Here is an 18,470-nt window from a genome sequence, read left to right as displayed (position 1 = left end):
TATGTCAATCTGTCTGGTACAATTTGTAGACACGTTATTTCTCCCACACCAGTCTCAAATCAAGTTGAAATGTTGCACAATAATTTCTTGTACCTGACAAAACAAGAATCAAAAAAAAAAAAATCAGTTAAATAATTATTAGTAATTTTTAATTTTGTTTGGTATCGAATAAAGGAAAGAAATTGTACTATATTGTACTTGACAAATGTGGCGATATAAGTTGAATTAGTCCCCGTTATACTTTGTGTAGAGAATGAGATCGAATTTTAAAAGTTGGAAATTAACAATAGATAGCTTCTATTTTCATAGGCACTTAGCTGGCTCAATGGCTTGCGGAGGTTTGAGTTCTCGAGTTCGAATTGAAGTCGTAGAATCTTTTTTTTTAAATAAAATACATTTAAAAAGCTGATACTGTAACATTCACGTGGATATCCCCTTCTTTCTCTCTCCCTTTCCCTACTGGTTCAGATAAGTAATAGGATCTTTGAAAAAATTGCGCTGAACAAAAACAATAGGTAAAACTATTTCTAATCTTACAGATTTCTTATTTTTAATCAAGATCTATTACCAAGTTAATTACATGACTGATCCAAAGTAATGATACAATTACTCTTAATATAAACTTTGTTTTGTTTTTTTAAAAAGGTACTTGTTATATTTTTCTTGCTGTTTTTTATAGTCTGGTGATCAACTTCAAATAAACATCAAGCAAAAATAAACTTTTCTAAAATCTTATTTTAAGTGTAATTGTATCAATCATTTTGTCTGGTCGTCCACCTCTAAGGTATACGGATGTATGCAAACGGGACATGAAGCTCTTCAAAATCGACACTAACAACTGTGGAAAAGTGGCTCTGGATAGATCCATATGGAAAGAGCATAAAAGAAGGGTCCCGGATTGCAATGGCGTACACAACAGTAGTAGAAAGAAGAGTGAAAGTACAACGACGACTGGTGCTTACAAATGCCCACCTGTGGCCGCAACTGTGTCCACTTTAGTCACACAAGAAGTTGCGAAGGGAAATGATAGTCTCTCAAGACGTAAAATGCCACAGAGAGAGAGAGAGAGAGAGAGAAAGAGACTAACAATAATATTTTTTTTACCGTTTTTGTTTAACAAAATTTCATGTTTTATCTTTCTCAATGCGCTATGGTCCAATCACTTGTGTGAGCTATTTGTGGTGGTGTAAAGGAGGGGTGGTGTTAAGGAGGGGTGTATCTGGAAGGTTTCCGTGCTGGCTTCTCAAAAGCGATTTATAAAATAATGTTGCTTGACTTGAATTCAAACTCGAGGGCTCAAGCCTCCTTGACGGAAAGCCGACACGCACTGAGCTAGACAAGTGCTTATGAAAATAGAAGGTTTTATAGTTATCGATTGATACTTTCAAATTTTTAGGCGGCGACCTAATTCTCTACTCAAGGCTTATCTCTCCTTAGCTAGTACTGCCTCTATATGAAACAAAATTAATTAATTACGACTAATTGATAAAATAATTGGTCGATTTTTTTATTGATTTCCTGTGTTGTTATCCACAATGAATAATTGTGCCAGATGTCAACTTGATCCGAGAATGGGAAGTGGGAGAACTAACGAGTACAAGATTTGTAACAGACAGACTTACAGAGTGAGTTGATCTCAGCTTTATAGGAAAGTAATCCAGTGAGTGGTTTGGTTACATTTGGATGATCAGGTTATTAATCAACTCATGTTCTATTATTTCAGTTGTCTAAGCATATCGGGGTTTTGTTTCTTTCAATTGAATTTTAAATTGCTTTTTTTTTTTTGGGGGGGGGGGGGCAGTGCTAAGAGTTCATGAATAGTATTGACCTGATCAATGTGGATTCTGTGAGCAGACATAGAGTGATTGAAAATAATAAATCATAAACAGATTAAATGAACCCATTTTTTTAAAATTGTTTCTGACCGAGAATTCTAACGCGCGCTTTGTTCTAATTTTATTAGGTTTGAAGTATGTCGAGCGTCTCATTCGATATTTAGCATGCCGGACATAAATGTCCGACATAGGCCACCTCGAGGTCAGCATGGCTGCGTTACATTCACTTACACATTGCGACTTTTGTCACAATAAAAGCTCACTGCTGTATCACATTCTTAGGTGACTTACAATTGTGACTTTTGTAACAATAAAAGCTCACTGCTGTATCACATTCTTAGGTGAAACTCTGGACCACAATTGAAGATCCATTCAGCATCGCTTACAAAGGCTATGTAACGGGCGAACACGCCCCTGGATTTCAGCATTCTGGGAATGAGTATAAAGTAGGTCATCAGCTGTTACTTGCTCACGCTGAAGTCTATCAACTGTATCAGTCAAAGTTTAGAGGTCATCAAGGAGGTATGGACTAAAGTTTCACTATTCTGTTGCCTCTACCAGCTCACTAAGTCTAGCACAACGTTTTCTGGCCTATTTCTGGGCAATTTAGAACGAACTACTTTCTAGATCACCGTCGCCATGCAACGGTTATATTTTCTTTCAATGGTGTACTGATTATTTTATTACATACATTTATTTACAAATAATTCATTAGAAATATTTGAAATAAGTAATAAGTATTAAGTAAAGCTTGGATTGTGTGAGTGTTTGTGTGTTGGTGGGGTGTAGTTGCGAAGTCATTTTAATTCCATTGGTCCAAATGTATTTTCTTTCAAAATAACATTTTGGAGAATGTGCAGACTTTTTCCCCCAAAAGAATTTACTTAATATTAAACGCAATATTTTTTTAGGAGAAGTTGGTCTAACAATCAGTTCTGACTGGTATGTAGCTAGTACTGAGGATGAAGATGACATCGATGCCGCTAGGAGAGCTTTGATATTTAGAGTAGGGTGGTTTTTGGAGCCGCTGTACCGTGGAGACTATCCACGCATAATGAAACAGAGGATTGCACATAAGAGAAAGACGCTGGGCTATCGGCACCAGAAGCTGCCCAAGTTTACATCTGAGGACAAAGCTAAGTTAATAGGTAAACAATCAGTTCAATTCATGCTCAATCACTTAACAAGAAAACATAGACAATTAGAAATAATTTTTCTTGAAATGTTTCTTGATATCTCTACATTCAATAAATTAAAGATTTGATAGAACTCTAGATAACAATGACAAGACTGACTGCAGTTGTTGAGTTGGCTTAACACAAATAAGTTTCACTTTTTTCTTGGTTACTTAAAATAGTTGTCATTCTCTAATCGGACAGGTGCTACTGACTTCATAGGTATCAGTCATTTTAAAACTAAATTGGTCACTGGTCAAGTTAATACCAGCCCCTCACCAGGCTTTTATAACGACCAAGATTTGGTACTGAGTGTAGACCCGTCATGGCCCAAGTAAGTCTATACAACAGTATGAACGTAGCCATGTCTTTCTACACTTTGTAGTCCGTCATGGCCCAAGTAAGTCTGTCCAACAGTATGAACGTAGCCATGTCTTTGTACACTTTGTAGTCCGTCATGGCCCAAGTAAGTCTGTCCAACGGTATGAACGTAGCCATGTCTTTCTACACTTTGTAGTCCGTCATGGCCCAAGTAAGTCTGTCCAACAGTATGAACGTAGCCATGTCTTTGTAGACCCGTCATGGCCCAAGTAAGTCTGTCCAACAGTATGAACGTAGCCATGTCTTTCTACACTTTGTAGTCCATCATGGCCCAAGTAAGTCTGTTCAACAGTATGAACGTAACCATGTCTTTCTACACTTTGTAGACCCGTCATGGCCCAAGTAAGTCTGTCCAACAGTATGAACGTAGCCATGTCTTTCTACACTTTGTAGTCCGTCATGGCCCAAGTAAGTCTGTCCAACAGTATGAACGTAGCCATGTCTTTCTACACTTTGTAGTCCGTCATGGCCCAAGTCTGTCCAACAGTATGAACGTAGCCATGTCTTTCTACACTTTGTAGTCGTTAATTGTACCGTGTAGACCAGGCATGTCAAACTGGGTGTTCGGGGGCCGCATGCGGCCCGCCACCACCTTGCATGCGGCCCCCTTGGCCACCTAAAAAATATACAAATAATGTTAAACTATTACGCTGGAAAACAAGAGATGACAAGTGTCAGGACTGAGTTCTGGTCAGCCTGGGTCTCCTGTTTACTGTAGAGGAGAAGGGGGGCAATTCAGGTTGTTGATTTCAAAACTGTTATTGTTTTGGGTTGTTTTTATTTTGGTGAGATGTTTTGTTGAACAGAATGTAACTTATGATAAGGCAGTGTGTTTTTTGTTCCTAGTCCAGGACAGTTGGACTTTTTTGGATATATATAGTCTAAGTGTAGACTCTAACTATTTTTCTGTATTATAGTGCTAATAATGTAATTAAACATGTTATATGTCGGTAAAGTGGCATTCTGAATCTTATTTTGTCGTTGTATGTGTCATTATGGTATTGCCCAGGACTTGGGTACATTTAGCATGACACATACATATATTAGAGAGAAAATGAGTCTTGACAACAAGCTACTTGAATTGAAAAATAGTATTTGTTAAACTGAACAATGAGGGTGAGTCTGCAGTGAAAGCAAGCTACATTTTGTAAAACTTCATTGTAAGCCATTGCAAATCATTTAATAAATGTGATTTTATGAAGGAGTGTGTCGTTAGAGCCGAAGTAATTTGTCCAGAAAAGGTGAAAGCATTCAAAGAAATAGCGTTAACTAGTGACACTGTGACAGATAGAATAAATGACATGTCAGTCAGGTTGCGTGAACAATTAAAGAACAAATTAGCTGATTTTGAATTATTTTCATTGGCTCTCTATGAGTCAACTGATGTAAAGGGTGTAGCACAGTTGGTTATATTCATAAGGACCTGTGACAGGAATTTTGACATACACGAGGAACTACTTGAGTTCTGTTCTATGCATAACACCACAACAAGCGAGGATGTTTTGAGAAATGACAGGAGGTGATAATGCAGTACAATTTATCTTTGGTAAAGCTATCTAGTCTAACCAGGTATGGCGCACCAACCATGAAATAAAATGGTTTTGATGCAAAGTTACTTGCAAAAATAGAGACTGATGATAATTTTAAATTTGCTCATTTTCAGTGCATCATTCACCAAGAAACATTCTGCGCACAGCAGTTACAGTTTCAACATGTCGTAAGACCGTTTTCAGTCATTCTCAATTTTATTCGTGCCCGTGGTTTTAATGCTCGCCAATTTTTAATGTTTCTGGATGACATTGGACATGAATTTGATTGTGTTCCCTACTACACAGAAGTTCGCTGGCTCTCATGACATATAATATTGAAGAGATTGTTTGCACTGCTTGAGGAAATCGTATTGTTTCTGAACATGAAAGTTGAACCTGTTGAACATTTTCAAACTGACGAAAGTGTTCAGGATTTGGCATTAGCAGTTGATTTCACTGGTCACCTGCAAGACGTGAATTTGAAACTTCAAAGTAAACACAAAATTGTCACAACTGCGTGTAATCATGTAAAATGCTTTCAATCAAAATTACGACTGTGGATAAACCAAATATGAAGTGAAAATCTTGTTCACTTCTCAACGTGACAGGAAATAAAAAGAGTAAATAGGGTTGCGACATTTGGTGAATATGTCTTACATCTAGAATCGTTAGTAGATTCTTTCAATGACCGTTTTCGTGACTAAGAGCAAGAATTTTCGTGTTTTGAATCTCCATTCTCATTTGATTCTGAAAATGCTGCTGGAAATGTGCAACTAGAGCTGATAGAATAGCAGTCAGATTCTTAGTTGAAATCGAAGTACATTGAAATGGCTGTGCCAAAATTGTACAGTTATTTACCCTGAACAGTATGTTGAATTGCGGAAACTTGCAGCCAAAATTCTTGCTATGTTTGCATGCACTGGTCTCTATGAGCAGTTCTTTTCCATAATAAAAGCTACAAAAACATCTCACCGTTCGAGATTATCTGATCAAAATTTGCCATCTGTGATAAAAGCGTCAGTGGCAAACAAATTTCAACCTGACATTAATAAAATGGTATCCCAGAAAAGATGTCAAGCATCAGGACAAACAAAATAATGCGTAATCAAAGTGTTTTTTAATTAGCCAATAGTACTACAAATTTAACTAAGGGCAGGTATGCCATTATTATTGCATTCTATTGCATTATTTCTAATTTACAAAAAAAAAACTAGTAGGCTGTTTTGCAACTGATTTTTTTTTTGCTGCGGCCCCTCAGGTCGTAGTAAGTTTTCTATGTGGCCTATACACCTTAATGAGTTTGACATGCCTGGTGTAGACATTGCCACACTCAATGAATTTGAAAGGTAAAACATACATAAACATTCTTTCAACTGCCCAGGCTAGAGTACAGACCTGAGTTAAACCACGAGAGCGACCGGAGACTAACTGGTTTTGGACTGGAAGAGTTGTTGAAATATGTGACCTCTTCCTATGACAGACCTGTCATCTACGTCACGCAGAATGGTCTGGACACATGTGGTACTCTGAAAGACCAGCACAGAATTGAATACATCCGTGATTATACCAACAGTGTCTTACAAGGTAAACTGATGAGTACAAGTCTGTACAATTGACCATTACACTTTGTCTTTTACATATCGAAGTGACCATTGCACATTGTCTTGTGCACATTGACTTGTACACAGTGACCATCACATATTGTCTTGTACACATTGACTTTTACACATTGACTTTTACACATTGAATTGACCATTACACATTGTCTTGTACATATTGACTTGTACACATTGTCGTCTAAATTTGACCTGTATACATTGACTTGTACATCTTGACATGTACACATTGACTTGCACACATTGATCTTTGCACATTGACCTGTGTGTATGTACGACTCACGCAGATAAAAAATGTTAAAACAATTGTCTTTCCATTTAGAGACTTAACAGGTCGAGTAACTGTAACATGCAGCAATGAAAATTAAAACATAGGACATTGTCAGTTGCAGTAGATATGAAACAGTTAAAACACATACTATGACAAAAGAGATTCACTTGTACAAATAGATTGAACTGTAGATACACACCAAATCGATACATCTTTGTAACAAAATGCAGAGCTGTAATTCTGGAATGCAATATGATATGTTTCTTTTTATTTCGTCAAGAAAGAGTTCAATAATTATTTCGCATCTTGTTATTTAAAACTTTTATTTTCTTTCATCACAGATTGTTGTCTTTTAGTTTTTATTTTATTTTATGCTTATATTGAAAACCTGATTCTACTTAGGTAGAGTGAACATGAATTAGATCAATACATTATCTGTCGATCACTTTTATCTTTTATGCACGTGTAGTTTTGTTTTGCACAGTAGTTTCGAGAACTTTCGGACACTTTCAGTTCTAGTTTCTATAAAGATAAGTGCTTGATCCAAACTTTCTAGCCTGGTATTTCAAACTGTATTCCTAGATATAAACTCCTATCTCTGGTTTCAAGATGATAAAGACTTTTTGGACAAAATGCAAACCAGGTACTAAATCTCACTCCCAAACTGGATGCTGCACCTAGAGCAGTTTGCATGGAAATCAGTGCTAAAAAAGCAAGCCAGTATTTTGTGGTAGAAATAATACGAGATATTGCATACAGTTAAATGGCCAAAAAATGTGAAGAAAAACACTCATTTCAATAATTGGGCCAAACAGTTCAAGAAATGAAGAATCACAGAAACAGATTTTAAAAATGAATTTAAAAAATTTATTAAAGAGAGTTTTGAAAAGAACAACTTTAAAGTTGAAATAAAAACATTTGAACATATTGTTACGAATCTCACTATCCAGGCTCTCTGCAAACTGCACCATACACCACCAACTTAAAGAACTTACAATTCAGGGCTCCAAAGTAACGTAACACTTTAATGTCAATAAAATAACAGCCAATACTATACAATTGGCACATGTACACTGTACAATTATCTTTCCGATAACACCGTTCCGCCGTATCAACTCTTGCACTGGCCTCTCCGTCTCGTTCCGGGCTTGCACTGGGTTCAACATTTCAGGACTGACTTCACACACTGGGCTCGTTGTGTCGGACTCGATCACATACCAAGATCAAGACGCCAGTCGTCTCAACTGTACTTTACAGTACTCCGCACTGAACCGTCGTAATGCTCCATACAGAACCACATCGTTGAACTGTGCTGTTGTCGACCGTGTTCTGAACTCTTGTCGTGAACCTCCTTTCTGAACCGTCTTGACTGCGACACCTCCGCTCTTATATAGGGTCCTTACTGGCCTTCTCGAACCGGACGTTTCTAGGTGTTCAGATGACTACAACTCTCATGACGCTCCTGAGCTCTGTTCACGACGGCGATCCTTTCCGAACCGTCCTGTTGACACTCGACTCGGCTGACCGTCGTAACTCGTCAGGGTTGACCGCTCGTCTAGTGCTGGCCTGGGGCGATTTGCGTCGGCTGACTACACTCACACCACTACCCCCATCTGTGCCACCACCAGGTTTATAACAATATATTAAAAGGCTACAAACAAAGTGCTTACCATTATAACATTGTGCGACTCAGATCTAGCTATGTGTGCATTAGACAAATGGGTTACATGAACAAGTATGTCGCTAAACAACTGCAGTCAGACTAAATGGCATCAACTCTTCTCTTCCACCAAGAGCTGCAGTCAGACTAAATGGCATCAACTCTTCTCTCCAACCAAGAGCTGCAGTCAGACTAAATGGCATCAACTCTTCTCTCCCACCAAGAGCTGCAGTCAGACTAAATGGCATCAACTCTTCTCTCCAACCAAGAGCTGCAGTCAGACTAAATTGCATCAACTCTTCTGTCCAACCAAGAGCTGCAGTCAGACTAAATGGCATCAACTCTTCTGTCCAACCAAGAGCTGCAGTCAGACTAAATGGCATCAACTCTTCTGTCCAACCAAGAGCTGCAGTCAGACTAAATGGCATCAACTCTTCTCTCCCACAAAGAGCTGCAGTCAGACTAAATGGCATCAACTCTTCTGTCCAACCAAGAGCTGCAGTCAGACTAAATGGCATCAACTCTTCTGTCCAACCAAGAGCTGCAGTCAGACTAAATGGCATCAACTCTTCTGTCCAACCAAGAGCTGCAGTCAGACTAAATGGCATCAACTCTTCTGTCCAACCAAGAGCTGCAGTCAGACTAAATGGCATCAACTCTTCTGTCCAACCAAGAGCTGCAGTCAGACTAAATGGCATCAACTCTTCTGTCCAACCAAGAGCTGCAGTCAGACTAAATGGCATCAACTCTTCTGTCCAACCAAGAGCTGCAGTCAGACTAAATGGCATCAACTCTTCTGTCCAACCAAGAGCTGCAGTCAGACTAAATGGCATCAACTCTTCTGTCCAACCAAGAGCTGCAGTCAGACTAAATGGCATCAACTCTTCTGTCCAACCAAGAGCTGCAGTCAGACTAAATGGCATCAACTCTTCTGTCCAACCAAGAGCTGCAGTCAGACTAAATGGCATCAACTCTTCTGTCCAACCAATAGCTGCAGTCAGACTAAATGGCATCAACTAAATCATAAATAGCATCATCTGTTTTCTGAAACCAATAACTGCAGTCAGACTTAGTGACATCAAATGTTCTATTTAACCAACTCAACAACAGCAGTCAGACTTAGTGACATCAAATGTTCTATTTAACCAACTCAACAACTGCAGTCAGACTTAGTGACATCGCATGTTCTATTTAACCAACTCAACAACTTTAGTCAGACTTAGTGACATCAAATGTTCTATTTAACCAACTCAACAACTGCAGAGTTAAGAGGCATTAACTCTGCTCTCCAAACGAAACAGGTAGCAGGGCTAATCGTGTGTATTCAGTTGACAGAGATAACAAAGGCCAGCGCTAGGCGAGCGATCAGACCCTTTAGGAAAGATATTGTGTTCTGAACACTATTCATGTCATTCACGCATGCTATAGTCACGTGTTCTGTCTTTGTAGAGAGCCTGACAGAGAAAGTCGTTTTAATATACAGACTACTTATTAATGTATTTACTATTGTAAGAGACAATAAAAATTTACTGAATGCCTTTATTTCTAATTTAAAAAAAAAGAAACAATGCAATTTGTATAAAAGTAATTATCTGTTGTTTTTTTTTTGTTTTTTTTTTTAAATAAGATTCAATAAGCAGTTTTTGTTTTATTCATTATTCATTATTAGTGTATCTGATTTCTAGACACTTAACAATTGATCAAATGTCATGAGTGAAAGATTAGCCAGCCATTGACCCTCCCCTTTTCCAAAGATCAACAATCAGTTACATGTTACAATCTGTTACATGTTACAATCAGTTACATGTTCCCCTGAATGATGCAACGTTTTATTAGAAGAACAGTGCAAAGGCATTTTACTCTTTAGGGCTTCTATTATTCATGGGCCATGTATGCGTATTTCCATAGGTGGGTGCAAAAAAAATTATAGTTTGTATGTTGTGTTAGTAAAATTTACAATATCAGTTAAACTTTATACCTAGACATTGATTTGTTCATACTTTTGAAACAGTCTTGTTATTGCCACTAATTACTTTACTTTCAATAGAATCGTGCATACAATTTAACTTCTGAAATAAATCATTTGTTTCTGTTCCAGCTATCAAGTGTGGTAGTGAAGTGCGAGGTTACTTCTTGTGGTCACTTATGGACGGCTTTGACTGGGAGAAAGGTTATAAAAGCAAATCTGGCTTGTATTATGTCGATTTTGATCGGGACGATCGACCTCGTTATCCTAGATCATCTGTAGAGTTCTATCGATCCTTAATTGCCCATAGAGGACTTACAGAGGATCTCATCTCTTACAGAGCCTGTAAGTTCTCGAGATCATCTATCTTGTTAACTAGATCTCTACACATTCTCTGTATTATAAATCTTGTACACAACACTGTGTTTTAGTATTTTATTTTTACACTGCTTTCATTGCTTTATAATAATAATAGTATTAATGATTATTACATATAAATTATAAAGCGCTGTTAAAGTGAGAAACTAAACAGACATAAAACAGAGCTAAAAAGAAAACAAATCTTGATAAATATTTAAGATGTAGCTTTAGATCTACGTACTAGTGTTGTGTGGAATGTTTGGTCTCTCGGAGCTCTGTCAAGGTCCTTAAAAAAAAAAGGAAAGTTGAGAAACAACTAGAGAAAATGGATGGATTGATCTGCTCAATCTTGTGCAAGAGCGTTTTATCCTTAAATGTGCACTGATGACAAAGTGTGGGCACCATGTCATCAATTCTTGCACTTTCAGGGAGTCATAGAACAGCAGCCGCTCATTGCCTTTACTCAAACATTAACGTTAGGTTATGTGCTAGCATAGTATTGCGGTATGTACGTCCAAAGAATTCAAATACCACATTGAGCATGTGGATGTCTGAAAATCTCCTGTAATTGCAAAATATATGAAAAAGTCCTGGAAATCTCCTAAAATTATTAAAATCTCCTGAAAACTGAAAAAAATCTCCTGAAAAATAGACAAAATTTTAACTTTTCATTTGCCAATTTTAATCGTGATAAAAAAAAGACGTTGTCAGCCTTCATTTAATAAAATTTTTTGCAAAGACAAATGTTTTTTCTAATACAAAATCTTAATTTTAACATTAAACTTATCCTTACCGTTTAGCACAGGAACCCACAATAGTTGGTGACGGCCTTATAAATAAATGAATAAGTAAATAAATAAATAAATATACATATATATATATATAGCCTATATATATATATATATATATATATATATATATATATATATATATATATATATAGCCTATATATATATATATATATATATATATATATATATGTATGTGTGTTTTTCTTGTATTTAAAGGTGTAGTATTAATTTATTAGTAGTTAAAAGTGTGTCAATCCATTCCTGAGTACCGGCACCGGACATTTTAAAAAAGATGGCATTAAACACACTAAAAACAACAGACCCATCCGATGCCATCTATTGTTATACAGATGGGTCTGTACTTAAGGACCACTTAAGGGCCGAAATTACGGCCATTACAATGGCACTACGCCACATAGGGAAAAACTACGTAAAAAAGAAACCGTTGCGACTTTTGTTGTAATGGTTACCAAATCGAGCTACTGCCTCCAAGCCATGGCTGGCTTGGGGGGAAAGTCACCTTTGCTAGAAGAGGCACTCGGCGCCGTTGTGGTTGAAATTCTGGGATCCTGGAAATCTTCCAAGTAAGCCGTGGAGTCTGGCAGCATTTGCGTCACCCGGACCGCGACGATCCATATTTTAGGCTCAGAAGGCCGGAACAATCGATAATTGCGCAGTGTAGGACGGGGCACTGCCCTGTTGGTGCTAATTTTGCCCAGTTTCGTCCCAATTTTGATACCCGATACCGACACTGTGAAGAGTCGGTGGAAAAACAGTGGCGCACATCTTGCAAGAGTGTTCGCAACTCCGAGGGCTGCGGGGAAATATGTCTGCAGAGTCACTTGACCTGTTTGGGAGCTATGAAGCACTACGTGAAACAGCAGAGTTTCTTGTCAAGGCTCTACGGGAGGATTAGCCCTTCCAATAGACTTCATTCAACAATCGTAAACAAACAACATTTAGCCACGTGATTCTCTATACAAATTACGCAATCCATAAAGGATGTCACGTGATAGTTATTATTATTATTATAACTTAAGGGAGACAACTCAACGAGACATAGATGTTTATTTACAGGACATCACAGGTACACAAAACAACATCTTCTCTTAGCACAGTCTTTCCATAATGGCTCTCTCCTTGGGCGGAAATCGTTCTTCCTTTTCCTATTGTCAACATCCTTTTCTGTCTGGTTTCTAGCTGTGCGCACCTACTGCACTATCTTGAATGGCGGTGCGCATGGCGGGGTTATAACAATATTATCACGTGGCTATATGTTGTTTAATTACGATTGGTGATTGAGGTCCATTGGATTTGATCTCAGGTTTGATTTGTAACATAGATTTTTCCCGAAACGCCGTCGGCCTCACTCGTCATGGTTGACCGCTTGTTAGTGTTGGCCTGTGTAATTTGTGTCATCTGGCTAAACACACAATCACTCATAATCACCACTTGAGTTATAACAATATGTATGTCGATAATTTAATACCGAGCGTAATGGTTAAAGCAATGTCTGCATTTGTCTTACCTTTACTACTGCTCTCTGTATAAACATATACTTCAGCTCCATGAACCTGATTGTATACACAAAATGAAATCTACTCTTGTTTCCATGTCAGACGCACAAGACAGAGATGAGTTTTACTATGGGAAGTTTCCAGATCATTTTGAATGGGGCGTAGCTACATCTGCCTATCAGATCGAAGGAGGTTGGAATGAAGATGGTACACAATTTTTTTTTTACATATAAACTTCCACAAAAATGTTCGCCACAATTGGTTTTGTTCTGATTTTGTTTCCTGTCTTAAAAGTAAAAGCTCTATAGAACATTTGAATTCACCTTCGCTCAAAATGTTGGTCTTCTAAAAGCGAGTCTGTTTGTTTGTTTTTTTGAAAATCCTACATACAAGCTGTTATTTTATACTAAAACTTAATTATTAAATGAGAATACAAATCAAAGGCCAACTGAAAAATAAGACAAAATGAAAGAGTTTTAGCTTCTAGAATCAGATGTAAGAAAGTGATTTGTTCATGTTGCGTAGGTTGTATGTTTGTCATTTGTCCACTTGACATTCATGTTGCGTAGGTTGTATGTTTGTCATTTGTCCACTGGACATTCATGTTGCGTAGGTTGTATGTTTGTCATTTGTCCACTGGACATTCATGTTGCGTAGGTTGTATGTTTGTCATTTATCCACTGAATATTCATGTTGCGTAGGTTGTATGTTTGTCATTTGTCCACTGGACATTTATGTTGCGTAGGTTGTATGTTTGTCATTTGTCCACTGGACATTCATGTTGCGTAGGTTGTATGTTTGTCATTTATCCACTGAACATTCATGTTGCGTAGGTTGTATGTTTGTCATTTGTCCACTGGACATTTATGTTGCGTAGGTTGTATGTTTGTCATTTGTCCACTGGACATTCATGTTGCGTAGGTTGTATGTTTGTCATTTGTCCACTGGACATTCACATTTTTACATTTCATCTGCAGGTAAAGGTCCAAGTATCTGGGACAAATTTGCTCATAAAGGTCGCTTACTTGGCAAAGTGACTGGTGATGTGACTTGTGACAGTTATCATTTATACGAGGAAGATGTTAGGATTTTAAGTGAACTTGGGGTGAGGGCTCAACTTTTGTTTGGTTTTATAAGATCTACTATCTATCAATTCATCTATTCATATATATAAATACAATAAAATTAAAAAATTAAACCTATTCTGACTTAATTGAACTCTAGAACAACTAAACCATTTCCAAGAACGAAATCGCAGCGGTTGAATTTACCAAAAAAATAATTTTATTCGTAATCGCAAATAACTATTGAATGTAACAACCGACATTTTAAAGTATAAAACACGCTTTTTTAGTGCGTAACTTTCGTTCAATAGATTGTAGTTAATGCTAATGGGTAAGTTGGAACCATTTTAAAACGACTAGATCTAAATCACAGACCTATATATAATATACCTCAACAAGAAGACGGAAACAAATTCTTACCCGATAACGATCAGATCACAGACCTATATATATATAGATTGCTATGTGCGTAACTTTGTTTCAAGCTGTATGGGAAGTCGCACCGAATCTAGGAAAATCTTTTTTGTCTTAGAAAAGTAATGATCTTTAGTCTTTAGAGATGAGAAATAATGCAATAGCATTTCCGTCTGTCTGTCTGTCTGTCTGTCTGTAAATCTACTTATTATTTTCTACTTATTAATTTTGTAAATTCTTTTTTGTGTAAAAGAGTAAAAAAACAAATACCTATGTGGAAGGACAGTGATCTAAAAAAAAAAACGGCTCTAAAGATTTGCCTATACATTTGGGAAAAAATAGTGGCTAATAGGTCACACAGTCTGGTTTCTTCGTTACAATATTTCTAAAAATAATCTTTTACAATTAAATTTGGCCATGAGGTTAAGACAATCTTTATATTCAACACTACGTCATAGGGTATTCACCAATATATTCATTAAAAAGTGAAATTAATACATCAACATTGTCTATATCTCTATGTCTATCACCAAACTAGAATATTCTATGCGATACATACATACATACATATACCTTACATTCAATTATATTTATTTATATATATTAGATAACTGATGCCATTTCACTCAATATTGACCTTTTTTTTTAGTATTTAAAAAATATTTTCTTGTTTGCAATAAGAAATCTCATTGTGTTTTGACAGGTAAATTTCTACCATTTGTCTTTATCTTGGAGCCGCATACTTCCTGATGGTACTGCAGGAAGTTATAACCAGAAGGGAGTGGACTATTACAACAATATTATCAATGCTTTGTTGGCCAGAAAGTTAGTAGACACTTTCATTCCTTTTAAGAGTTGACACAGGATACGATTGTAACAATATATCTTTAGAGGGGATAACAGCTGTGTGGGCATGTGTTCCGACCATAGCTAATGCCCAGACATTCATTTCATTTCTATGATTTGACCCATAGTTGCTACTGACCCTATAGATAGATAGATAGATAGATAGATAGATAGATAGATAGATAGATAGATAGATAGATATACATAACGTGTTGTTAGAAAAAATCTACTTGTACTGTCCCAGGAGACATAACCCAGTCTCAGGTGGTGTTACACTGTACTAGGAGTGTCAGAGTCTAGTCCGTAAAGCTAGTTCAATAATTAAAACTGAACTTCACTTCTGTCTAATCGCTACATCCCATTAGTTCTCCTACAAGCCAGAGTCTTTTTACAGCTCTAATAGATGAAAATGTTTCAAGATTTGTCCTGGTTAGCCATGAAGTTAGTCACGAAGTTAGTCACAAAGTTAGTCACGAAGTTAGTCACGAGGTTAGTCACGAGGCTAGCCAAGAAGTTAGTCACGAAGTTAGTTACGAAGTTAGCCACGAGGTTAGCCACGAAGTTAGTCACGAAGTTAGTTACGAAGTTAGCCACGAGGTTGGCCACGAAGTTAGTCACGAGGTTAGTCACGAAGTTAGTCACGAGGCTAGCCAAGAAGTTAGCCACGAGGTTAGCCACGAAGTTAGTTACGAAGTTAGTCACGAAGTTAGCCAAGAAGTTAGCCACGAGGTTAGCCACGAGGTTAGCCACGAAGTTAGTCACGAAGTTAGTCACGAAGTTAGTCATAAAGTTAGTCACGAAGTTAGTCACGAAGTTAGTCACGAAGTTAGCAAAAAAGTTAGTCACGAAGTTAGCCACGAGGTTAGCCACGAGGTTAGTCACGAGGCTAGCCAAGAAGTTAGTCACGAAGTTAGCAAAGAAGTTAGTCACGAAGTTAGCAAAGAAGTTAGTTACGAAGTTAGCCACGAGGTTAGCCACGAAGTTAGTCACGAGGCTAGCCAAGAAGTTAGTCACGAGGTTAGTCACGAAGTTAGTCATGAAGTTAGTCACAAAGTTAGTCACGAAGTTAGTCACAAAGCTAGTCACAAAGTTAGTCACGAGGCTAGCCAAGAAGTTAGTCACGAAGTTAGCAAAGAAGTTAGTCACGAAGTTAGTCACGAAGTTAGCCACGAGGTTAGCCACGAAGTTAGCAAAAAAGTTAGTCACGAAGTTAGCCACGAGGTTAGCCACGAGGTTAGTCACGAGGCTAGCCAAGAAGCTAGTCACGAAGTTAGCAAAGAAGTTAGTCACGAAGTTAGCAAAGAAGTTAGTCACGAAGTTAGCAAAGAAGTTAGTTACGAAGTTAGCCACGAGGTTAGTCACGAAGTTAGTCACGAGGCTAGCCAAGAAGTTAGTCACGAAGTTAGTCACAAAGTTAGTCACGAAGTTAGTCACGAGGTTAGTCACGAAGTTAGTCACGAAGTTAGTCACAACGTTAGTCACAAAGTTAGTCACGAGGCTAGCCAAGAAGTTAGTCACGAAGTTAGCAAAGAAGTTAGTCACGAAGTTAGTCACGAAGTTAGCCACGAGGTTAGCCACGAAGTTAGTCACGAAGTTAGCAAAGAAGTTAGTCACGAAGTTAGTCACGAAGTTAGCAAAGAAGTTAGTCACGAAGTTAGTCACGAAGTTAGCAAAGAAGTTAGTCACGAAGTTAGTCACGAAGTTAGCAAAGAAGTTAGTCACGAAGTTAGCCACGAAGTTAGTCACGAAGTTCGTCACGAAGTTAGCCACGAGGTTAGCCACGAAGTTAGTCACGAAGTAAGCAAAGAAGTTAGTCACGAAGTTAGCAAAGAAGTTAGTCACGAAGTTAGTCACGAATTTAGCAAAGAAGTTAGTCACGAAGTTAGTCACGAAGTTAGCAAAGAAGTTAGTCACGAAGTTAGCCACGAAGTTAGTCACGAAGTTCGTCACGAAGTTAGTCACGAAGTTAATCACGAAGTTAGTCACGAAGTTAGTCACGAAGTTAGTCACGAAGTTAGTCACGAAGTTAGTCATGATGTTAGTCACGAAGTGTTTCCGTTTTTCCAACGCCACCCACTTGTGTCACATGTTAATTTGGTGAAATAGTGGGAGACTAAAGCGAGACCCAAAATACTGTAGTAACTATGTCCTTAGTTCAGGCCCCTATCAAGTCATGACTGTGGAAATAGATGAAAGTCGAAAAAAGTGACAAATACAATGAAGAGTTGGGGCATGGACTGGCTGGGATAGAAATACAATGAAGAGTTGGCATGGACTGGCTGGGATAGAAATACAATGAAGAGTTGGGGCATGGACTGGCTGGGATAGAAATACAATGAAGAGTTGGCATGGACTGGCTGGGATAGAAATACAATGAAGAGTTGGCATGGACTGGCTGGGATAGAAATACAATGAAGAGTTGGCATGGACTGGCTGGGATAGAAATACAATGAAGAGTTGGGGCATGGACTGGCTGGGATAGAAATACAATGAAGAGTTGGGGCATAAACTGGCTGGGATAGAAATACAATGAAGAGTTGGGGCATGGACTGGCTGGGATAGAAATACAATGAAGAGTTGGGGCATGGACTGGCTGGGATAGAAATACAATGAAGAGTTGGGGCATGGACTGGCTGGGATAGAAATACAATGAAGAGTTGGCATGGACTGGCTGGGATAGAAATACAATGAAGAGTTGGGGCATGGACTGGCTGGGATAGAAATACAATGAAGAGTTGGCATGGACTGGCTGGGATAGAAATACAATGAAGAGTTGGGGCATGGACTGGCTGGGATAGAAATACAATGAAGAGTTGGGGCATGGACTGGCTGGGATAGAAATGACACCAATTGACATTGTTACCCAAAGAAAAAGAAAAAGCCTTCATTATTCGCCTCAACTCTGCTTGGGTTCAACTGTAATGCTAATAGCTCTAGAAGTGGAGACAACGCTTGCCTCAATCACGTAGTCGGACGACAACCAAATGACATTCCTGGACACATTTTCTTGGCCAATACCTGGGATCACATTTGGACAACTTTCAA

At 38.0% G+C, this 18,470-nt stretch overlaps 1 protein-coding gene across 1 annotated transcript in view; it reads left to right on the top strand.

Annotated features, from left to right (window-relative positions):
- Positions 1–18,470, top strand: part of LOC106079679 (lactase/phlorizin hydrolase-like) — a 62,684-nt gene that overhangs the window by 16,333 nt on the left and 27,881 nt on the right. The window contains exons 4-11 of the mRNA XM_056031539.1: positions 2,177–2,357; positions 2,747–2,983; positions 3,215–3,344; positions 6,302–6,504; positions 10,566–10,778; positions 13,204–13,308; positions 14,079–14,206; positions 15,283–15,404. Of these exons, the coding sequence (XP_055887514.1) occupies positions 2,177–2,357; positions 2,747–2,983; positions 3,215–3,344; positions 6,302–6,504; positions 10,566–10,778; positions 13,204–13,308; positions 14,079–14,206; positions 15,283–15,404 (1,319 nt within the window). The remainder of the gene's footprint in view (positions 1–2,176; positions 2,358–2,746; positions 2,984–3,214; positions 3,345–6,301; positions 6,505–10,565; positions 10,779–13,203; positions 13,309–14,078; positions 14,207–15,282; positions 15,405–18,470) is intronic.

Source organism: Biomphalaria glabrata, chromosome 6, assembly GCF_947242115.1.
Source record: "Biomphalaria glabrata chromosome 6, xgBioGlab47.1, whole genome shotgun sequence".
NCBI classification, from domain to species: Eukaryota; Metazoa; Mollusca; class Gastropoda; family Planorbidae; genus Biomphalaria; species Biomphalaria glabrata.
Note: the sequence above shows the minus strand (reverse complement) of the source record. Positions and strands in the feature narration are given on the sequence as shown.